This window comes from Jaculus jaculus, chromosome 4 (assembly GCF_020740685.1).
Source record: "Jaculus jaculus isolate mJacJac1 chromosome 4, mJacJac1.mat.Y.cur, whole genome shotgun sequence".
Classification (NCBI taxonomy): Eukaryota; Metazoa; Chordata; class Mammalia; order Rodentia; family Dipodidae; genus Jaculus; species Jaculus jaculus.
In genome coordinates, this window is record NC_059105.1 from 119,142,566 (window position 1) to 119,166,374 (window position 23,809).

Genomic DNA, 23,809 nt, shown 5'->3' on the forward strand with positions numbered 1-23,809 from the left:
GGACCCCAGTTCAAGGCTCAATTCCCCAGGACCCATGTTAGCCAGATGCACAAGGGGGCGCACGTGTCTGCAGTTCATTTGCAGTGGCTGGAGGCCCTGGCGTGCCCATTCTCTCTCTCTCTCTATCTGCCTTTCTCTCCGTCTGTCGCTCTCAAATAAATAAATAAAATTTTTAAAAAATTTTAAAAAATGACAAGACCAAAAACACAGAAAATACAAGTGATTATCATACATGAAAATAAAATTTAGTCTCATGAGTAAAGAAACAGATATGTTACAATATGCCATTTTTGTCTATAAAATTTAGCAAAGTTAAAAGCTTGCAGAGCCTGATGGCCAGAGCTCAATTCCAAAGCCATCCACATAAGCAGTCTACAAAAAAAGTGGCACAAGGGCTGGAGAGATGGCTTAGCTGTTAAGCGCTTGCCTGTGAAGCCTAAGAGCCCCGGTTCGGGGCTCGATTCCCCAGGACCCATGTTAGATGCACAAGGGAGCGCACATGTCTGGAGTTCATTTGCAGTGGCTGGAGGCCCTGGCACACTCATTCTCTTTCTTTCTCTGACTCTTTCTCTCTCTGTCTGTCGCTCTCAAATAAATAAATAAATAAAAATAAAACAAAAAAAGTGGCACAAGAGACCCTGGAACATCTATACACATACACACACACATAAAAAAAATCTTTTTGTTGTTGTTTATTTTTATTTATTTATTTGAGAGCGACAGACAGAGATAGAAAGAGGCAGATAGATAGAAAATGGGCATGCCAGGGCCTCCAGCCACTGCAAAAGACCTCCAGACACATGTGCCACCATGTGCATCTGACTTATGTGGGACCTGGAGAATTGAACCTTGGTCCTTAGGCTTCACAGGCATGCGCCTTAACGCCTAAGCCATCTCTCCAACCCTAAAATACTACTTTAAAAAAAAATAGCTACAGGGTTGGAGAGATGGCTTAGCAGTTAAGGCGCATGTCTGCAAAGCCTAAGGACCCAGGTTCAGGTACCCAGAATCCACTTAAGCCAGATGCACAGGTGATGCACACATACAAGATCACACATGTACACAAGATGGCACACACATCTGGAGGTCAAATGCAGTGGCTAGAGGCCCTGGTGAACCAATTCTTTTTCTCTCTCGCTTTCTTTTTTTCTCTCGTAATAAATAAATAAATAATATTTCAAGCCAAGCATAGTAGTGCACTCCTTTCACCCCAGCACTTAGGAGGCAGAGGAAGGATGATCGCTGTGAGTTCAAGGCCAGCCTGAGAATACAGAGTGAATTCTAGGTCAGCCTGGGCTAGAATGAGACCCTACCTGGAAAACCCAAAAAACAATAAAAACAGCATTTTTAGGGCTGGAGAGAAGACTTCGTGGCTAAGGCACTTGTCTGCAAAACCTAAGGAACCCAGGTTTGATTCTCCAATATCCCACGTAAAGCCAGATATACTAGGTGGTGCATGCATCTGGAGTTCTTTTGCAGTGGCCAGAGGCCCTTGCACACCCATTGTCTTTCTTTTTCTGTCTCTCTCTCTCTATCTGCCTCTTTCTCGCAAATATAAATTTTTTTGTTTGGTTTCTCCAGGTAGGGTTTCACTATAGCCCAGGATGACCTAGAATTCACTACGTATTCTCAGGGTGGCCTCTAACTCATGGTGATCCTCCTATCTCTGCCTTCCGAGTGCTGGGATCAAAGTGTGTGCTCCCACACCCAGCTTCTAAAATATTTTTGAGTATTTTGAGTATTTTTTAAGTATTTTAGCTTGGTGTGGTGACACACACCTTTAGTCCCAGCACTTGGAAGGCAGAGGTAGAAAGATCACTGTGAATTCAAGACCAGTCTGGAACCACACAATAATAGTTTCAGGTCAGCCTAGGCTACAGTGAGACTATCTCAAAAAAAAAAAAAAACTATCAAGCTGAGTCATGGTGGCGCACACCTTTAATCCCAGCACTCAGAAGGCAGAGGTAGGAGGATTGCTGTGAGTTCAAGGACACCCTGAGACTACAGAGTGAATTCCAGGTCATACTGAGCTACAGTAAGACCCTACTTTGAAAAAAACTAGAAAAAAAAAGGCAAAAAGGAAACAAAAATTTTAATAGATATCACTGGACACACACAAGGGACTAAGGCTTCGGGGGGTTTTTCTTTTAATCTACACCATTCTACAATTTTGTTTTTATTTTTATTTTTATTTTTGTTTTTTGTTTTTCAAGGTAGGGTCTCACTAAGTCAGGCTGACCTGGAATTCACTCTGTAGTCTCAAGGTGGCCTCCAACTCAGGACAATCCTCCTACCTCTGCCTCCCAACTGCTGGGATTAAAGGCATGTGCCACCACATCTGGCTTCCATTGTACAATTTTTAATGGGTTGTGATGTAATACAAATGTGTCACCAGGTAAGAAAGCATGAAATGCAAAACTTAAAAAAAATTTTTTTGTAGTAAATCTCAAAATGAAAAGACTACCCATTTTGCTTTGTTTAAAATAAAGCTAAATTGAAGAAACATGTTAATCTAAAAACTCATGCACAGCTAGACACAGCTAGATATGAGCATGTTATCACATGAATGATACAAATTAAGAAGTGCACAGAAACAGAGAGAAAACAATTGGTGTGTATCTAACGCAGGCCAAAACTCTGCAGAGAAGAAACAAGTATCCATTAAGAATTAGGTATTGGGCTGGAGAGATGGCTTAGCGCCTAAGCGCTTGCCTGTGAAGCCTAAGGACCCCAATTCAAGGCTTGATTCCCCAGGACCCACATTAGCCAGATGCACAAGGGGGTGCAAGCATCTGGAGTTCGTTTGCAGTGACTAGAGGCCCTGGCATGCCCATTCTCCCTCTTTCTCTGCCTCTTTCTCTATCACTCTCAAATAAATAAGTAAATAAATAAATAATATTTTTTTAAATAATTAGGTATTGGTGGCGGGGGGGGGGGCATGGCTTAGCGGTTAAGGCATTTACCTGTGAAGCCAAAGGACCCAGGTTCAATTCCCCAGGACCCATGTAAAACCAGGTACACAAAGTGGCACATGCAGCTGGAGTTCATTTACAGTGGCTAAAGGCGCTGATGTGGCCATTCTCTCTCAAATAAAATAAAAAGTTTTAAGAAAAAAGAATTATGGACTTTTTTTTTTAAGGGCTGGACAGATGGCTCGGCAGCTAAGGCACTTGCCTGCAAAGCCTAATGATCCAGGTTCAGATACCCAGTGCCCATGTAAAGCCAGATGCACAAGGCAGCTCATTATTTTGGAGTTTATCTGCAGTGGCTGGAGGTCCTGGTGTACCTGGTGTACCTATTCTATGCTTCTTCTCTCTATCCCTCTGTACTTGCAAATAAATAATGTTTTAATTAGGTATTTTTTATAATTCAGATTTAAGAACACCAATTGCTCCAAACAGTTCAAAGATTTCAATAGAGGCCATCTGAAGTCAAACATACTTACAATATAAATATGCCTAAGAAAAAGTTAAAATGTAATCTTATTCAGTATGCTCTTTTTTTTTAGAGGGGGGAGGTTCAAGGTAGGGTTTCACCCTAGCCCAGGCTGACCTGGCACTCACTTAGTCATCCCAGGCTGGCCTGGAACTCACAGTGTTCTGCCTACCTCTACCTTCCAAGTGCTGGTTTAGCACATTCTGAATGCTTTCAAAAGATGCAGGATCTTTACTACTATAAGTGAAATTTATACAACTGAAATTTAACTTAATAGTACTCTGTCAAATTTAGCAATTAATAAAAATCCTTTGATAATTTACCAGAATGGAGAGCTTTGTGTGATTTTTCTCTCTGCAAAAGGTGATAAACTGCTCACATAACTTAAGTCACACACTCCATGAAAACATAATCTCTTAAGAATACCTGAAAATTTACTCAATGCATCCTTACTTCCATTTGTTTCTGCTCCCACACGCCGGAACTGTTGGACAATGGTATTTAATTCAGAAGAGCGCTGAGAGATTCTGTGCTCAGCTATTCGAAGACGTTCTTTTAAAGCAAGAAATTCTCGTTGGTAAGCAATCAGTTTTTCTAGAAACAAAACCAGAAAAGTTATTAGTTTTTTAATCTACTAATATATTTCTTTAAGACTAGCATGCCTTAAAAAAAAATCCAAACAGACTATAAGAACAGGAATTTTAAGTAGCCATTTTTGGAATAAGCTATTCATTGAACTAGAACGGATAATCAAAAAGGGCCCTGATTTGTTATATAACAAAGCCACTACTACTTTTGTACTTTGTGAATATTTTACTTAGCAATTCAGAAATTTAAAGATAGAGAAAGAAAAAAAGACTTGTCAGAAGACTATACTTTCAGGTATCCTATAGTTCAAAAAACACTTGTTAGATTTAACACTTCATGCATAATACTAACACTTTTCAAATGATAGGACACATTTATACCATCTAAATTGTACAAGCAAATGATGATTATACACGCAATTATATAATGAATATAACACACTTTATACCCCTGCTTCTTTTTAAAATATACATTTATTTGAGACAGAGAGAGAGAGAGGGAGGGAGGGAGAGAGAATGGGTATACCAAGGCCTCTAGCCACTGCAAATAAACTCCAGATGCATGTGCGCCCTTGTGCATCTGGCTTACGTAGGTCCTGGAGAGTCGAACCAGGATCCTTTGGCTTTGTAGGCAAATGCCTTAACTGCTAAGCCATCTATCTCTCCAGCCCCCATAGCCCTGCTTCTTAAACTGTGGATCATAAATCGTTTCTGAATGTGCAACTACCAAAGCACATAATGAACCCATGGTGTTTCTGCAGCTCTCACCAGTGTTGTGTTCTCGCGACTTCACTCCAGCTGTGGTTCTGAGCACACAGCACACACACCCTTTGCACTGAGCATGCTTCACATCATACTGGCAGGGATTAAGAGCAAGGTATTATTTTGCAGGTATTTAGCTAGGGACATGAGCCCAAAAGAACGTAGGTGTCAACCTGCCCTGGTGAAACTGAAAGAATTCCAGTTTGAATCTAAAACTGATTTACGAAGATAGTGATGAGGAGAAGCCCTCTGCCTGTACTTCCTGGCACATCCTTCTAGGAATTTCATAATTTTTTCCCCCACAAGTAAATTCTTTTTTGGTATCCACTCTTCTTCCTGACCTACCAACCAAGCAAGGTCTTCCATGTAAATTTAAACCTAACCAGTAAAGCTCATTCCAACCAGATGCTAATTTACATCCCCAAGGTTATTAAAAATAAGAACCCCAAGTCACCATGCACACTACCTTCCCAACTCACTTTCTTTTTTACTTTCCTAAAAATAAATCTTTCCTTTAAAAAAATTTTTTTATTTGAATGAGAAAAAGTAAGGGTATGCCAGGGTCTCTTGCCATTGCAAACAAAGTCTAGACACATGCACCAGTTTGTGCATTTGACTTTATGTGGATGCTGGGGAAGAGGCCAGGGAGGCCAAGCTTTACAACAAGCTCCTTTCACCACTGAGCCATCTCTACAGCCCCATAAATCTTTCTTAACTACCCTTCTGTTGAGTCTGCACTTGTTAATTTTTGGCAAATCACAAGACACAAAGTCAGAGTCACTGTCTTAAGAGGCTCTGATACTCTCAAAACTGGTAATAATAGTATAAACATCAGATGAACAGTATCTGAAATGCTCCAGCTCAAGCCTCAGATTCAACAATGGCAGTGCTTTTGCTACACATACAAAGATTTCTGTTCTTATAAAAAACAAGTTTAGTTACAGAAAACAAAGACTTCTAATATTTTTCTGTCATTCTTTAGTATGTTAAGTAATAAATTAGTATATCTTTCATTTGTATTGTGTTCTAGGATATTTGGGTGTCTTTTTTTGTTTTGTTTTGTTTTGGTTTGGTTTGGTTTGGTTTGGTTTGGTTTGGTTTTGGTTTTTTGAGGCAGGGTCTCACTCTAGCTCAGGCTGACATGGAATTCACTATGCAGTCTCAGGGTACCCTCAAACTCTCTGCAATCCTCCTACCTCTGCCTCCCCAGTGCTTGGATTAAAGGCTTGCGCCACCACGCCCAGCCAGAATGTTTGATTTTAAGAACTGTCATTTAGGCTGGAGAGATGGCTTAGCGGTTAAGTGTTTGCCTGTGAAGCCTAAGGACCTCGGTTCGAGGCTTGATTCCCCAGGACCCATGTTAGCCAGATGCACAAGGGGGCGCACGCATCTGGAGTTCATTTGCAGTGGCAGGAGGCCCTGGCGCGCCCATTCTCTCTCTGTCTCTCTGCCTCTTTCTCTCTGTCTGTTGCTTTCAAATAAATAAATAAAAATTTAAAAATTTTTAAAAAAGAACTGCCATTTGAGTTATTGAATTCCATCAAAAATTGTTAAATGGCCGGGCATGGTAGCACATGTTTGAATCCCAGCACTTGGAAAGCAGAGGTAGGAGTATAGCTATGAGTACAAGAGGTCAGCCTGGGCTGGAGCGAGACCTATATCAAAAAAAATTGGTCCGGTTAAGATGGCGGCGTAGGTACCACGCCAAAGCAGCCTAGGGGGGAAAAAGACCAAAAAAACTGAGCAAAATACACACTTTTACTAAAAAGTGAGGTGTATAGGAAAATTGAGGCGGCAGCGGAGAAGTGGAAGAGTTATAGAGCATCCAGAGCCTGCACAGGCGGAAAAGCGGCTCCGGCAGCTCGGCCAACTGCCGCAGCCGCGGCGCAGCAGAAAGCCGCCAGACTCGGCTCGAGCCGCAGGAAAAGCCAGGTGCGGGATTTTCCCCTCACACCACGCTCTCTGCAACTCGGGAAACGTGAGGGGAGAGCGGCAGCGAGCAGCGGAGGAGAAGACCGCGAGGTAGAAAAACACGTGGAGCAGTGAGAGATCCAGAGCAGCCACGGCTCCCTCCCCTCCCCCAACGCCTGAACCCAGCTCCAGCGAACACAGCAGCGGCCCGGGACCCAGCCACGCCAACTTGGGCTGACAGCAGGACCCAAGCAGGAGCAGAGTTCGGCAGCAACTTCAGCGGCTCCAGCACCGGTACCAGCGGCCCCAGCAGCAGCGGACCCAGGTGCGGCAGCGGCGGCAGATCCCGCAGCAGCGGCTTCGGGGGGAGCAGCGGCGGTGGTCACGGCAGCAGCAGCTTCAGCAGCGGTGGTGGCTCCGGTGGTGGCAGCTATGGCAGCAGCAGAGGCAGTAGCAGAAGCTCGGTTTGCCCCGTAGGAAAAGCAAGTGCCCAGCTCCAGAAATCAGAACAGCAGCCCGACGACCCAGGCAGCAACTTGACTGAGACCAAAATCACCCAAGGTAACTGGGATTGCACCAGGGAAGGGTCTCACTTGGTCACAAGCTGACTTGGATCCCTCAACAGACCAGAAATCTAAACCTCTTTGTTGATAGAAGATCTGGTCATTATAATAACTACTCTAGCTGGGTGTGGTGGCGCACCGCCTTTAATCCCAGCACTCGGGAGGCAGAGGTAGGAGGATCACCATGAGTTCAAGGCCACCCTGAGACTACATAGTGAATTCCAGGTCAGCCTGAGCCAGAGTGAGACCCTACCTCGAAAAACCAAAAAAAAATAAAAAATAAAAAAAAAATAACTACTCTAGCATACATACTCGGGGCTGTTTTTGATTGAATGTGTACAGTGTTTAGTTAAATTTTAGAATCTACCTGTATTTTATTCCACTCAGCCTGCTTGAATACTCCTATAGCAGGGAAACTCAACCCCTAAGAACATCTTTGTAGATACTCTGAGAGTCTTAAGAGCCACACCTAATACCTTAAGGTCCTACCCTGAAAATATATTACATCAAATCAATTGATACAGCTAAGAATACACAGCTAGCTAGAAAATCCAAGCATTAACTTAATCCAAGATGCAAAAATATATACATTATAACACAAGAAACACTAAAAAGCAAGACGATATAAATCCACCTAAAAGTATTAATGCATCAGAAATGTCCTCCAGTGAGAAAGAGTTAGAGGAAATGCCTGAGAAAGAGTTCAAAAGAATAATTATAAATATGTTCAAAGAGGTCAAAGAACACATGAAAACAATCAAAGAAGAAATCAAAGAGGAAATCAAAGAGGAAATCAAAGGAATCAAAGAAGAGGCAGGACACCAATTTCATGAAATAAAGAAGGCAATACAAGACATAAATAGGGAAATAGAAATAATAAAGAAAAACCAGTCAGAATTATTAGCAATGAAGAACACAGTTAATGAAATAAAAAACTCTGTAGAAAATCTCACCAGTAGGATGGATGAGGGAGAGGACAGAATATCTAAGCTAGAAGACCAGGTGGCAGACATAATGCAGTCCAACAAAGAGAAAGACAAACTTATAGAAAAGTATGAGTGGGAATTTCAAGATATTCGGGACACTATGAAAAGATCCAATATAAGAATTCAGGGCATAGTAGAAGGAGAAGAACTCCACTCCAGAGGCATAGTAGGCATCTTCAACAAAATCATAGAGGAAAATTTCCCCCAAATTGGGAAAGAGGTGCCAATGCAGATACAGGAAGCCTTTAGAACCCCAGCCAGACAAAACCCAGAAAGAACCTCTCCTCGCCATATTATAATCAAACTTCCAAACACACACACCAAAGAAAAAATAGTGAAAGCAGTTAGAGAGAAAAATCAAGTTACCTACAAAAGCAAGCCCATCAGGATTACAGCAGATTATTCAACACAAACTTTTAAAGCCAGAAGGGCTTGGAGCGATATATTCCAAGTTCTGAAAGATAACAACTGTCAACCAGGGTTACTTTATCCTGCAAAGTTATCCATTCAAATAGATGGAGAAATAAAGACATTCCATGACAAAAGCAGGTTAAAGGAGTATTTGAAGACAAAACCAGCTCTACAGAAAATACTTGATAGAATCCTCCATGCTGAACAAAAGGAAAAGCACACATATAAGGAACCTAGAAAAAACCAGCTATACTCAAATACCAGTTAACAGAAGAGAGCACAGGTAGAACCAGTAACACACACACACACACACACACACGCACACAAATGGCAAACATAAATACACACCTTTCAATAATATCTCTTAATATCAACGGTCTCAATGCCCCAACGAAAAGACATAGATTTGCAGACTGGGTTAAAAAGCAGGATCCTACAATTTGTTGTCTCCAAGAAACTCACCTTTCTACAAAGGATAGACATTATCTTAGGGTGAAAGGTTGGAAGGCGGTGTTTCAAGCAAATGGGCCTAGAAAACAATCAGGGGTTGCTATCCTAATATCAGACAGGGTAGACTTTAGTCCGACGTTAGTCAAGAAAGATAAGGAAGGTCACTTTATATTGATTAAGGGCACACTCCAACAGGAGGACATTACAATCCTAAACATATATGCACCTAACATGGGGGCTCCCAAATTCGTCAAACAAACACTATTAGAACTAAGGTCACAGATAACACCAAACACAGTGGTGGTGGGTGACTTTAACACCCCACTCTCATCAATTGACAGGTCATCCAGGGAAAGAATAAACAGAGAGGCATCTGGACTAAATGAGGTCATAGAAGGAATGGACCTAACAGATATATACAGGACATTTCATCCAAAGGCTGCAGAATATACATTCTTTTCAGCAGCACATGGAACATTCTCTAAAATAGACCATATATTAGGACACAAAGCAAATCTTAACAAATTCAGGAAAATTGAAATAATTCCTTGCATTCTATCTGACCACAATGGAATTAAACTACAAATCAGTAGCAAGAAAGGCTACAGAGCATACACAAAATCATGGAAACTAAACAATACACTACTAAATGATGAGTGGGTCAATGAAGAAATCAAAAAGGAAATCAAAAAATTTATAGAGTCAAATGATAATGAGAACACAACATACCAAAATCTCTGGGACACAATGAAGGCAGTTCTAAGAGGTAAATTTATAGCCTTAAGTGCCTATATTAAGAAATTAGAAAGGTCGCAAGTAAACGACCTAATGCTTCGCCTTAAAGCCTTGGAAAAAGAAGAACAAGGCAAACCAAAAATCAGTAGACGGGAAGAAATAATAAGGATTAGGGCAGAAATTCATGAAATAGAAACAAAAAGAACAATCCAAAGAATTAATGAAACAAAGAGTTGGTTCTTTGAAAGGATAAACAAGATTGATAAACCCTTAGCAAATCTGACCAAAAGAAAGAGAGAAGAGACACAAATTAATAAAATCAGAGATGAACAAGGTAACATCACAACAGATTCCAGAGAAATTCAAAAAATCATAGGGACATACTATAAAAGCATATACTCCACAAAGTATGAAAATCTGAAAGAAATGGATGATTTCCTTGATCTATATGACCTACCTAAATTAAATCAAAATGAGATTAATCACTTAAATAGACCTATAACAAACATGGAGATCCGAACAGTTATCAATAATCTCCCAACTAAAAAAAGCCCAGGCCCGGATGGATTCACTGCTGAATTTTACCAGACTTTTAAGGAAGACCTAACACCATTGCTTCTTAAGCTTTTCCAAGAAATAGAAAAAGAAGGAATTCTACCAAACTCCTTCTATGAGGCCAGCATCACCCTGATACCAAAACCAGGCACAGATAGAACAAAAAAAGAAAATTACAGACAAATCTCCCTCATGAACATAGATGCAAAAATTCTCAACAAAATATTGGCAAACAGAATACAAGAGTATATCAAAAAGATCATTCACCCTGACCAAGTAGGCTTTATCCCAGAGATGCAGGGATGGTTCAACATACGCAAATCTATAAATGTAAAACATTACATAAACGGGTTGAAGGACAAAAATCACATGATCATCTCATTAGATGCAGAGAAAGCATTTGACAAAATCCAACATCCCTTCATGATAAAAGTCCTACAGAGACTGGGAATAGAAGGAACATATCTCAATATAATAAAGGCTATTTATGACAAGCCTACAGCCAACATATTACTAAAAGGGGAAAAACTGGAAGCTTTTCCACTAAAATCAGGAACAAGACAAGGGTGTCCACTGTCCCCACTTTTATTTAATATAGTTTTGGAAGTCTTAGCCATAGCAATAAGTCAAGAGACACACATAAAAGGGATACAAATTGGAAAGGAAGAAATCAAGTTATCATTATTTGCAGATGACATGATTCTATACATAAAGGACCCTAAAGAGTCTACTAGCAAGCTGTTAGAGCTGATCAAAACCTACAGCAATGTAGCAGGATACAAAATAAATACACAGAAATCAGTAGCCTTCATATATGCTAACAACAAACACACAGAGGATGAAATCAGAGAATCACTCCCATTCACAATTGCATCAAAAAAAATAAAATACCTTGGAATAAACCTAACCAAGGAAGTAAAGAATCTATACAATGAGAACTTTAAAACACTCAAGCGAGAAATTGCAGAAGACACTAGAAAGTGGAGAAACATCCCTTGTTCCTGGATTGGAAGAATCAATATCGTGAAAATGGCAATCTTACCTAAAGCAATCTACACATTTCATGCAATCCCTATCAAAATTCCAAAGGCTTTCTTCATGGAAATAGAAAAAACAATCCAAAACTTCATTTGGAATCACAAAAAACCTCGAATATCTAAAATAATACTGAGCAACAAAAAAGAGGCTGGTGGTATCACCATACCTGATTTTACCCTATACTACAGAGCCATAGTAACAAAAACAGCATGGTACTGGCACAAAAACAGACATGTAGATCAGTGGAACAGAATAGAGGACCCAGATGTAAGCCCAAGTAGCTATAGCCACCTGATATTTGATAAAAATGCCAAAAATACTCATTGGAGAAGAGACAGCCTCTTCAGCAAATGGTGTTTTGAAAACTGGATAAATATCTGCAGAAGGATGAAAATAGATTCTTCTCTCTCGCCATGCACAAGAATTAAGTCCAAATGGATTAAAGACCTTAACATCAGACCGGAAACTTTGAAACTGCTAGAGGAAAAAGTAAGGGAAACCCTTCAACATATTGGTCTTGGCAAAGACTTTCTGAATACAACCCCAATTGCTCAGGCAATAAAACCACAGATTAACCACTTGGGACCTCATGAAATTACAAAGATTTTGCACCGCAAAGGACACAGTGAAAAAAGCAAAGAGGCAACCTACAGAATGGGAAAAAATCTTCGCCAGCTATATATCTGATAGAGGATTAATATCTAGGATATACAAAGAACTCAAAAAGTTAAATAATAAGGAATCAAACAAGCCAATCAAAAAATGGGCTAAGGAGCTAAATAGAGAGTTCTCAAAGGAAGAAATACGAATGGCATATAAGCATCTAAAAAAATGTTCTACGTCACTAGTCATCAGGGAAATGCAGATTAAAACTACATTGAGATTCCATCTCACTCCTGTCAGATTGGCCACCGTCATGAAAACAAATGATCATAAATGTTGGCGGGGATGTGGAAAAAAGCAACCCTTCTGCACTGCTGGTGGGAATGCAATCTGGTCCAGCCATTGTGGAAAACAGTGTGGAGGTTCCTAAAGCAGCTAGAGATTGATCTACCATATGACCCAGCTATAGCGCTCCTAGGCATATATCCAAAGGACTTATCTCATTTCCTTAGAAGTACATGGTCAACCATGTTTATTGCTGCTCAATTTATAATAACTGGGAAATGGAACCAGCCTAGATGTCCCTCAACAGATGAGTGGATAATGAAGATGTGGTACATTTATACAATGGAGTTCTACTCAGCGGTAAAGAAAAACGAAGTTATGAAATGTGCAGAAAATGGATGGACCTGGAAAGTATTATACTAAGTCAGGTAACCCAGGCCCAGAAAGCCAAGCGCCTCATGTTCTCTCTCATATGTGGATCCTAGCTACAGATGACTGGGCTTCTGCGTGAGAATGAAAATACTTAGTAGCAGAGGCCAGTAAATTGAAAAGGAGACATAAAGGGTGGAGAAAGGAAGGGAGGAGGCTACTTAATAGGTTGATATTGTATATATGTAATTACAATGATTGTAATGGGGAGGTAATATGATGGAGAATGGAATTTCAAACGGGAAAGTGTGGGGGTGGGGAGGGAGGGAATTACCATGGGATATATTTTATAATCATGGAAAATGTTAATAAAAATTAAAAAGAAAATTGTTAGGGCTGGAAAGATGGCTTAGCGGTTCAGCACTTGCCTGTGAAGCCTAAGGACCCCGGTTCAAGGCTTGATTCACCAGGACCCACATTAGCTAGATACACAACAGGGTGCACACGTCTGGAGTTCGTTTGCAGTGGCTGGAGGCCCTGGCGTGCCCATTCTCTCTCCCTCTCTCTATCTGCCTCTTTCTCTCTGTCTGTTGCTCTCAAATAATTTTTTTTTAAATTGCTAATGAATTTTGGCTTGGGATTTATGATAGAATTGCCAGTAATTCCTGATATGGACTTAAACATACATCTTCCATTCTGAACTATGTATTTGTATCAAGCAACTCTGGAAAATGTTGAAGATGTTTTATATACTGCAGAATCAAGTATTTGGCAAAAAGTTATTTTTTTTTTTAAGAAAGCTTAGAACACTGACTTTATTCTATTAGTAGAAAAAATGTGTACTCAGCTGGAAAGAAGAGGAAAACTCCAGTGCCTCCATGAGAAACAGTGGCTCCTCTAGGAGGAAACACAGATACAGTGAGGAGAAAAGGACGGTCCAAGTGGGGAGGGCTACGTGATCTTCAAGAGCTGTAGTTTGAATCAGATGTGCCCCATAAACTTTTATGTTTTGAATGCTTGGTCTCCAGCTGATGACAATTTGGGAGGTGGAAACTTGCTGAAGGAGGTATGCTATTTGGGGGGCAGGTCTTTGAAATGCTATAGCCAACTCCCCCTAGCCAAAGCTTGGCTTTCTCTCTTGCTCTGCTAATTCTGGAAACCTGCTGTGGTAGACGTGATATCCAGCCTCTGCCTGTGTCATGCTTTCTCCTGCCATCATGAAGCTTTCCCCTTGAGACTGTAAGCTGAAATAAACTCTTCCTTTCCATCAGCTGTTTTTGGTCAAGTGTTTTGTGCCAGCAATGCCAACGTAACTCCAATGGTCTAATTGCTACAGGCATAAAACCAAATTCCTAGTCAGGCATAGTGGTGCATGCCTTTAATCCCAGTGGAGATAGGACAAGTAGGAGAGTAAATTTGAGGTCAGCCTGTGATTACAGAATGAGTTCTGGGTTAACCTGGACTAGAGTGAGACCTTACCTCAAAAAGAAAGAAAGAAAGAAAAAAAGAAAACCAAATTCCTATTTACTTATTCCAGCCCTGGAGAAGCATGGGACCATTTTACAAATTAAATTTCTACCTAACTTTATTCCCAAATACACTTTTTTTAGAGAGAGAGAGAACTGGCACACCAGCGCCTCAGCCACTGCAATCAAATGCCTTTGCTTGCACCACCTAGTGGGCATGTGTGACCTTGCTCTTATGTACCTTTGTGCATCTGGCTTATGTGGGACCTGGAGAGAGATCAAACATGGGTCCTTAGGCTTTGCAGGCAAGCACCTCAACCATCTCTTCAGTCCCCAAATGCACTTTTGCTTGTGTATAGGTGTGTAGGTAATGTGGCGGAGAGGGAGGAGTTGGATATATACATGTAAATGCCCTTGAGGCACCTCATGTGCTTGCTTGCAGTGAACAGAACAGAATGCCAGGTGTCTTGTCCCATTACTCATTCTTGTTTGAGCCAGTCTATCACTGATATCTTAGCTGGTGATTTCATGAGCCCAGGTGACTGCCTGGTCTCTATTCCTCGTTGCAGGACTGAGTTTACAGGCATACATGGCCAAACCCTACTGTTTGCATGGGTTTTGGAGAGACTTGAACTTGAGCAGTTTTTAAGTCCTTATGCTTCTACAATAAACACTCTTAACCACTCAGCTATCTCCCTAGTCATACTGTCCTTTTAAAAATAACACTGACTTGGGCTGGAAAGATGGCTTAGTATTTAAGGCACTTGCCTGAAAAGCCAAAGGACCCAGGTTCAATTCCCCAGGACCCATATAAGCCAAATATCAAGGTAAAGTATGTGTCTGGAGTTCATCAGTAGTGGCTGGATGCCCAGGAACTCTCATTCATTCATTCTCTCTCTCTCTCTTAGATAAATAAATAAATCATTTTTCTGGCCAGGTGTGCTGGCTCATACCTTTAATCCCAATACTTGGGAGACTGAAGTAGGAGGAATGCCACAAGTTCAAGGCCAGGATGGAACTAGAGTGAGTTCCAGGACAACCTGAGGTAGAATGAGACCCTATCTTGAAAATATATATAATATAGAATAAAATAACACTTTCTGTGGGAATGACAATGTTAATATTAGGAAATCCAATTATACAAAAAAATGTTCCATCTAGTCTATGGTAGACATATTTATTTTTATAACATACAGTAAATGGCACTAATTGCATAGTAACTCTAAAGAAACTAACATTAAACCACAGAACTATTAACTGCTGCAGCTGCATGGAGTTGGGCCTTTCTGGCTAAGCATGTTTACAAAGCAATGGATGCCCATCTCAGAGCTTTACCAATCAAAATTGCTAAGGAGCCAAGCTCTGATGAAGTGACTCACCAGAGTCCCTTACTGCTGACAGACACAGGCAGGACATGTTAGTTACAAAATAGTTACAGGCTAATTCACAAACGTTACAAACTGTTTATCTTTCTGGGAAGACACAGGAAGTTGGGAAATTCTTTGAGTGAGCACCTAGTATATGTATGTGGGGTGGCATGCAGAAAGGGCTATCATAGTGGTATCAGAAGGACCCTGTGGATCAGACAGGGTAAACACCATTAGAAATCATAGCTGACTTCTAAATACTAGCAGCAAGATGACTTCTGACTTACAGCCTTGGGGAAATTACAGATAAATGAAAGGGGCAGTGATTATCAACTAAAGCTAACAAACAGCCCTTCAAAATTAACCACATGATGGCTGAGCTTACAAAAAGGTCTCATGGCCAGGCATGGTGGTGCATACCTTTAATCCCAGCACTTGGGAGGCAGAGGTCAGAGGATTGCTGTGACTTCAAGGCTACCCTGAGACTACATAGTGAACTCCAGGTCAGCCTGGGCTAGAGCGAGACCCTACCTCAGGAAAAAAAAAAAAAAAAAAGGTTTCACAAGACAGGGCTCCCAGACTGCTTCTTCCCACGTCTGGCTTGCAGAGCAGCTCTCATGACCATTCAAAAACCTCCCACAGGGCTGGAGAGATGACTTAGCTGTTAAGGCCTGAAAAGCCAAAGGATCAATTCTCCAGGACCTATGTAAGCCAGATGCACAAGGGGGCACATGCATCTAGAGTCTGATTGCAGTGGCTGGAGGCCCTGGCACACCTGTTTTCTCTCTCAAATAAATAAATAATAAAATATTTTTTTAAAAAAACCTTCCCCATTCCAAGTCTGGTCTTTGCTGAACACTGCTTGTACCCAAAAGTGCCATTCCTATTTGATATACGCCTCTGCCTTCTTGAGGCTTAATGGCTCCTACTCCATCTTGGCCAACTACCCCCTGTGTGCTCATCATTCCAAAGATCCTTCTTGTTCCTAACCAGGATGATGGACCATTCAGGCCAGAAATGCTTGAATTCTGGAGTCCATTTTTATGGAATGTTTTCTGAACTATTAAGGCTGCCAGTGCTGGAACACATCACTATTAACATTGGTGCCCAGAGAGGAAGAAAGGGGCCCCAGGCAATCATAATCTTCCTGCCCAGATGTGCATCACAAAGCCAACACTACCTAATTTTCCATCCCCTCTGATGTCTGTCACACAGTTCTCAAACACCACAGGCACACACAACTGACACTACGTGCCAGTATGTATTACTATAAGCTCTATCACCAACAATCACCAATTTCTTACAAAATGCATGGCTTGTTTGACAGAAGTTGAAAAAGTACCTTGAACTTCTCAAATGGAAGGCTCAGACAATGAATCCAAGTCTAGTCTCTTCATGCTTGTCCACAAGTCACAAGCTCAGACAGAGAGGGCAGCTCAAGAGGAGCTAGCAGGATAATGAGAGAAACAATCCACCTAGTACTGGGGCTGGTGGGTGGAAGCCAGGGCAGGTGGAGGCTGATGGGCTGGCAGCAATGTGCATTCCCCAGAGGACCCAGCAGACTCAAGCTGACACCCAAGACTTAATGCTTTGTGTCAAAAATAGTCAAGTAAGCAAAAAGCTGTCTTGATCTTTTTAATAAATGGTAAAATTATATGTATACCAAAGATATATTGTTTGGCAATAAATTTGTGATTTATTATAAGTAAATGTTTGAATTGTTTGTCTATTTTATATGCCTATAAACCCAGAGTCACATAAACGTTTCTCATGCAGTAAGAGGCTTAAGTAGAGAAAGCATAAGAAGCCCTGTTTTATAGCACAACCATTCATTTTCATAGGCTAAATGTATCCTTGGTCTTTTCTATGCTGGCCCAACCCAGATTCCTAAAAATGTAATAATATACATATACAATCACCCTAATTAAATCATTGGTGTTAATAATTTAACAGAACCACAGGTCAAGAACACCAGGTCTAGACGATAAAACTGAATTTTGTGAGGATAAACACAAGCATGGACCCAGCACCCACACAATGGGAAGAGACACCAAGACAGAAGAAGGCACAAAACAAAGACACTTGGAAGAAGATAGACCACTTGTTCACTTCAGTGGCATGTACAGTAGTTGAAGCAGTAGACATGGTATTATCCACAGCCAGTGGTTTTCAACTTCCCTATCAAGCTACAGAGCCTAATGCTAGTGTTTTAACACCTAAACTAAACAAGCCTTAGAAAGAGTGTAGTTGAATTTATCATCATAATCTTTGCTTCATTCAAGGATAGACTCAGTAAGAAACAGATTTATGAAAAAGCATTTTGTAATTGAACATGGTAGAGTACATCTGTAATTCTAGCACTTGGGAGGCTGAGATAGGAAGATTATGAGTTTAAAATCTGCTTGGGCTACAGAAAGCTCTACTCAAAAAGGGGAAGAAGAAAAGGAAGAAATAGGAGAATGGGAGTAGGGGAAGAAGAGAGGGAGAGAAGAGGGAGGGGACAGCGAGAGGGAAGAAGGCAAAACAGAAAGAGAAGAATGCCCACATTCAGGAAAGCTGCTCTTATACTGCCCACTGCCCTGTATCTACAGGTACACACAGCATTAAGAGTTTTGTGGCTGGGAAATTCACTGGCTTAACTCCCAGGATTCCCAGCACCAGGGAAGCAGAAGGGTAAGTGACTGGGTTTAAGAGAAGTTCAGGGTACCAGCAATGACCTGTTTATTGACCTAAGTAATGTGGTTTAATGAAGTTGAGTACTCTATATTCATGGTTTAGGCACTTTTCCATCTACGTAAATTCACAGTAAAAGGAATGCTAAGAAAACATTATTTACTATGTGTGTGCGTATACACACACACACACACACACACATACACACATATACACACACAGCTGGACATGAGATAGGAGCTATCTCAGCTAGTTGGGAAGATGTGTCAGAAGGTTCACTGGAGTCCAGGAATTCAAGACCAACCAGGGCAATGTAACAAAATCCAAGCTCAAAAACATAAATATGAACAATTATAACAATTACAAAGAAAGACACAAGATTTATGTGAAGAAAACTTTTAGTGAAGTCTGTAAAAACATGAAATTATCTCTGATTAGTAAATGGGAAAACTCAACCTTGTAAAGAGATGAATTCTACTCTAAATAATAAACTCAATATTTTCCAAAACAATAATTTTGGAGGGGAGCATTATATGTGATTCTAAAAGTCGTCAAAGGAATAAAATTTTTAAAGTGTCAAAATAATCTGGGGGCTGGAGATGGTTCAGCAGTTAATAGTGCTTGTTTGCAAAGGCTGATAGCCTGGGTTCAACTCCCCAGTAACCACGTAAAGTCAAATGCACAATGCGGCACATGCATCTTGAGTCTGTTTGCAACAGTTAAGAGGCCCTAGCATGCCCATTCTCATTCTCTCTCTCACAAATAAATAAAAATTTTTAATGTTAAGGAATGTTGGGTAATGTGTCTGAGGTCAGAACCTGCTACAGAGTTACAGAACGGAAAGGGTGTGGCCTGCCAGGTCCAGAGAACAAGGGCAAAGGCAAGCAAGTGGAGGCACAGCATCCGAAACAGGCCATGCTCTTCTCTGTTGACCGAAGCAACACCACACTCTTCCCGTTAAGACTTTAGCACAGGCTAAATATTGGTTTTTAAATATCATTTATCACGAAAAAACAACTAGAACTCATTGGAGAAATAACTTTAAGAGGAACCTAAAATATTCTTATTTTAGCAATTAATATAACATTAAAAGACAAAAATGATGGGGCTAGAGAGATGGATCAGCAGTTAAGGTACTGCCTGCAAAGCCTAATAACCTGGGCTTGATATCCCAGTACCCACGTAAAGCCAGACACACAACGTGGCTTGTGCATCTGGAGGTCATTTGCAGTGGCTGGAGGCCCTAGCATACCCAGTGCATACTTCTCTTTCTTTCTCTATTCCTCTCTCTCTCTCTCTCTCTCTCTCTCTCTCTCTGCTTGAAAATATTTTTAAAAGACAAAATGATAACACAGGTCAAAAGGACAGCATAGGCTTATGAAACTTTTGCTGCTAATTGGGAAGGAGGATGCAATTTAAATGCCAAAGAGATTGGAAGCCACTCCAAAAGCTGTCAGGGGCTACTTATACAAAGCCAGATACTTAAGCTTCTGCAGTGGAAGTGCTAATCTCTCTTTCCATGTCAGGAAAGGTTATGTATTACATTTGAATGATATATTCTTGGTTGGTTTTATCCTTCCCAAATAAGCTGAATTTTGGTGTTGACTATTGTTGCCTTTGACTTTTCCTGACTTTTAGGGTCTTTGTCTTTTTCTTCTGTCAGTACTGGAAGCAGAAACTGGCCCCAGGCTGACTTGGAACCCATTTTACACTAGAAATCTCAACCTCCTAGTTGACAGGATTAAGGGTGTGGGGCAACACACACTCTTAGGGATTTTGGCTTTCCTAGATTATAGGTCTAGTTTAATCCCCACACTTGTATAAATACTCTGTGCTGGTTCTGATTGAATACCTATATTGCTCAGTTGACTTTTAGAATTTGCCAGTAATTTGCTTCACCCAGTGTATTACAATACTTAAATAGCAGGCAAACTCAACACCTAGGGTCAACGTCTTCTGTTTTTCCTAGAGTATAAGAGCTACACCTGGCACTCTTACACTAAAGATAAACTCAGATTTACACAGCAAAGAACACTGCAGATAATCAGAAAACCCAAGCATCAAATTAACACAAGATGCAAAAATTATAATACAAGAAACACAAAAACATCAAGACAATACAATCCCACCAAAAATTATAAATACATCAGAAATGACCTCCAGAGAGACTGCCTTAGATGAAATGCCTGACGATTTCAAAAAAAAAATGACTATATCTGTGTTCAAAGAAATCAAAGGAAACAAAGAAGAAAACAAACTCCTGAAGGAGACTACAAGAAACCACCTTGCGTCCCCTCATGGCAGCTGTGGCGACCTGGGCGCGCCGTGACTGAGCTGCGAGCCTGGCGGGCTTGCGCCTAGCCACGTGGCCCTCCCCGAGCTCCATACCCCTGATGCTGCGCGGGTGCTGAGCCCATCCGCCCATGCCAACACGATGGTGAAGTATTTCCTGGGCCAGAGCGTGCTCCGAAGTTCCTGGGACCAAGTGTTCACTGCCTTCTGGCGGCGGTACCCGAATCCCTACAGCAAACATGTCTTGACTGAAGACATAGTGCACCGGGAGGTGACCCCTGACCAGAAGCTTCTGTCCCGGAGACTCCCGACCAAGACCAACAGGATGCCCCGCTGGGCAGAGCGACTGTTTCCTGCCAATGTTGCTCACTCGGTGTACATCCTGGAGGACTCTATTGTGGACCCACAGAATCAGATCATGACCACCTTCACCTGGAACATCAACCATGCCCGGCTGATGGTGGTGGAGGAACGATGTGTTTACTGTGGGAATTATGACAACAACAGCTGGACTGAAATCCGCCGGGAAGCCTGGGTCTCCTCTAGCTTATTTGGGGTCTCCAGAGCTGTCCAGGAATTTGGTCTTGCCCGATTCAAAAGCAATGTGACCAAGACAATGAAGGGTTTTGAATACATCTTGGCCAAGCTGCAAGGTGAGACCCCCTTCTAAAACACTTGTTGAGACAGCTAAAGAGGCCAAGGAGAAAGCGAAGGAGACGGCACTGGCAGCAACAGAGAAGGCCAAGGACCTCGCCAACAAGGTGCCACCAAACAACAGCAGCAGCAGCAGCAGTTTGTATAGCCCACCAGCCCGTGCGGCTCAGCCCTCTCCCCTACTCCTCTTGTACTTTACTTATTAAAAATCAACTTGCAGCCCTCTCTGCTGTTGGGGTGGTGGCTGCGCACGTGCCCTGTTCAGCATCTCAGTATACCAGGCTCCATGTCCATGTTGAGCCCTGCCTGCTTGTTCCCCCTTTGGTATTTCTGTTGAAGATCAGGTGGCTTACTGATTTATGTGTGTATTTTTGCGCCAGTACCATACTGTTTTTGTATAAGTTAGTATAAGTTGTAGTACAGGTTAAAATCGGGTATGGTGATTATATATTTATTTTGTTGCTCAAAGTTGTTTTAGATATTCAAGGTTTTTTTTTGCTTCTAAATGAATTTTAGGATAGTTTTTTTCTATTTCTGTGGAGAATGCTATTGGAATTTTGATGGGATTGCATTAAATGTGTAGATTGCTTTTGGTAAGATTGCCATTTTCACAATATTGATCCTTGTAATCCAAGAACAAGGGATGTTTTTCCATTTCCTAATGTCCTCTGCAATTTCTTGCTTGAGTGTTTTAAAGTTTTTATTGTAGAGCCCCTCACTTCCTTGGTTAGGTTTATTCCAAGGTATTTTATTTATTTATTTGATGCAGTTATGAGTGGGAGTGATTCTCTGATTTAATCCTCCCAAGTGCTGGGATTAAAGGCTCTGTAATTTTCTTTTTTGTTCTATTTTTGTCTGGTTTTGTTATCAGGGTGATGCTGGCTTCATTGAAGGAGTTTCATAGGATTCCTTCCTTTTCTACTTTATGGAAAGTTTGAGAAGCATTGGTGTTAGTTCATGAAGGTCTGGTGAAATCACCACTGAATCCATCTGAGCCTGGCCTTTGTTTAGATTGGAGATTGAGAGGGGGAAACTTATGGTGGAGAGTAGAATTGCAAAGGAGAAACTGGGGGGAGGAATGGAATTACCATGGGTTAGTGTCTATAATTATGGTAGTTTTCAATAAAAAAAAAAAAAAAGAAAGAACCCTTTGCATACCTCTGTGTTTGAACTAACAACCTTGTAACTGTGAGGTGAATTCTTTTGGAATGCACCAACAGGCAACCAGTGTCCCCAACCCAAAGGCTAAGCATGTCATCATATAACATCTGAGGGCCACAGCAGAGATTTCCTTGCTCTGCTGTAACCCACCTACCCCCATATTTCTTTTCACCAGTGTACCTGAAAAGAGTCCCTTTGGTCTGTTACTATTAAAATTTCATGAAACAGTCACCATGTCAGAACATGGAATTTGGGAAACCTAAATCTGCATTCCCAGGCCATGGTCACTCATATCTGGATCCAGAATAAGCTATCTCTTACTGCCTTTGAGGTGAGACCTACATATTGCCCCATACCTTAACACAAGCAATCCTAATTAAACTCAATGGATCACACACAAAAAGATACAAAAGTAGAAGCAACAGTAGTTGAAAGTTGAAGGGGCTCGGGGGAAGGGCAAAAAGCAGGGTCAAGAGAAGGTAAAGAGAAGTGAATACAATCAAAATACATTGCATACATATATAAAATTGTGGATAAATAAAATATTCTTTTATATTAAAAGATCAGGACTTCCGGTTAAGATGGCGGTGTAGGTACCACGCCAAAGCAGCCTAGGGGGGAAAAATGACCCAAAAAACTCAGCAAAATACACACTTTTACTAAAAAGTGAGGTGTATAGGAAATTGAAACGGCAGCAGAGAAGTAGAAGAGTTCCAGAGCATCCAGAGCCTGCACAGGCGGGAAAAGCGGCTCCAGCAGCTCCGCCAACCACCGCGGCCATGGCGCACAAGAAAGCCGCCAGGCTCGGCTCCAGCCGCAGGAAAAGCCAGGTGCGGGAGCTTCCCCTCACAGCGCGCTCTCCACAACTCGGGAAACGTGAGGGGAGAGCTGCAGCGAGCAGCGGAGGAGCAGACCACGAGGTAGAAGAACACGTGGAGCAGTGAGAGAACCAGAGCAGCTGCGGCTCCCTCCCCTCCCCCACCGCCTGAGCCCAGCTCCAGCGAACAGAGCTGCAGCCCGGGACCCGGCCACGCGAACAGCAGGACCCAAGCAGGAGCAGAGTTCGGCAGCAACATCAGCGGCTCCAGCACCGGTAACAGCGGCCCCAGCAGCAGCAGACCCAGGAGTGGCAGCAGCGGCAGACTCGGCAGCAGCAGCTTCAGGGGGAGCAGCGGCAGTGGACACAGCAGCAGCAGCTTCAGCAGCAGTGGTGGCTCCAGCAGTGGCAGCTACAGCAGTAGCAGAGGCAGCAGCAGCAGTGGGTCCAGCAGCAACAACTTCAGCAGCAGTGGCTACAGTCCCAGCAGAGGCAGCTTGAGCAGCAGCAGTTCCAGCAGCAGGGGTGCTGATCTGCAGGGCCACACTTGCCAGGCTCAGTTTGCCCCGCAGGAAAAGCAAGTGCCCAGCTCCAGAAATCAGAACAGCAGCCCGACGGCCCAGGCAGCAACTTGACTGAGACCAAAATCATCCAAGGTAACTGGGATTGCACCAGGGAAGGGTCTCACT

General features: G+C 41.9%; 1 protein-coding gene and 1 pseudogene across 5 annotated transcripts in view; one reads left to right on the forward strand and one right to left on the reverse strand.

Annotated features, from left to right (window-relative positions):
* Mgat4a (alpha-1,3-mannosyl-glycoprotein 4-beta-N-acetylglucosaminyltransferase A) overlaps positions 1-23,809 on the reverse strand; it is a 146,566-nt gene that overhangs the window by 80,053 nt on the left and 42,704 nt on the right. For 4 of the 5 annotated variants that reach the window (XM_045148103.1, XM_045148102.1, XM_045148101.1 and 1 more), the window contains exon 3: positions 3,862-4,029. In XM_045148103.1, coding sequence (XP_045004038.1) covers positions 3,862-4,029 — 168 coding nt within the window. The remainder of the gene's footprint in view (positions 1-3,861; positions 4,030-23,809) is intronic. The other variant, XM_012951500.2, reaches the window with a different exon arrangement.
* On the forward strand, positions 20,589-21,290 carry LOC105944864 (annotated as a pseudogene).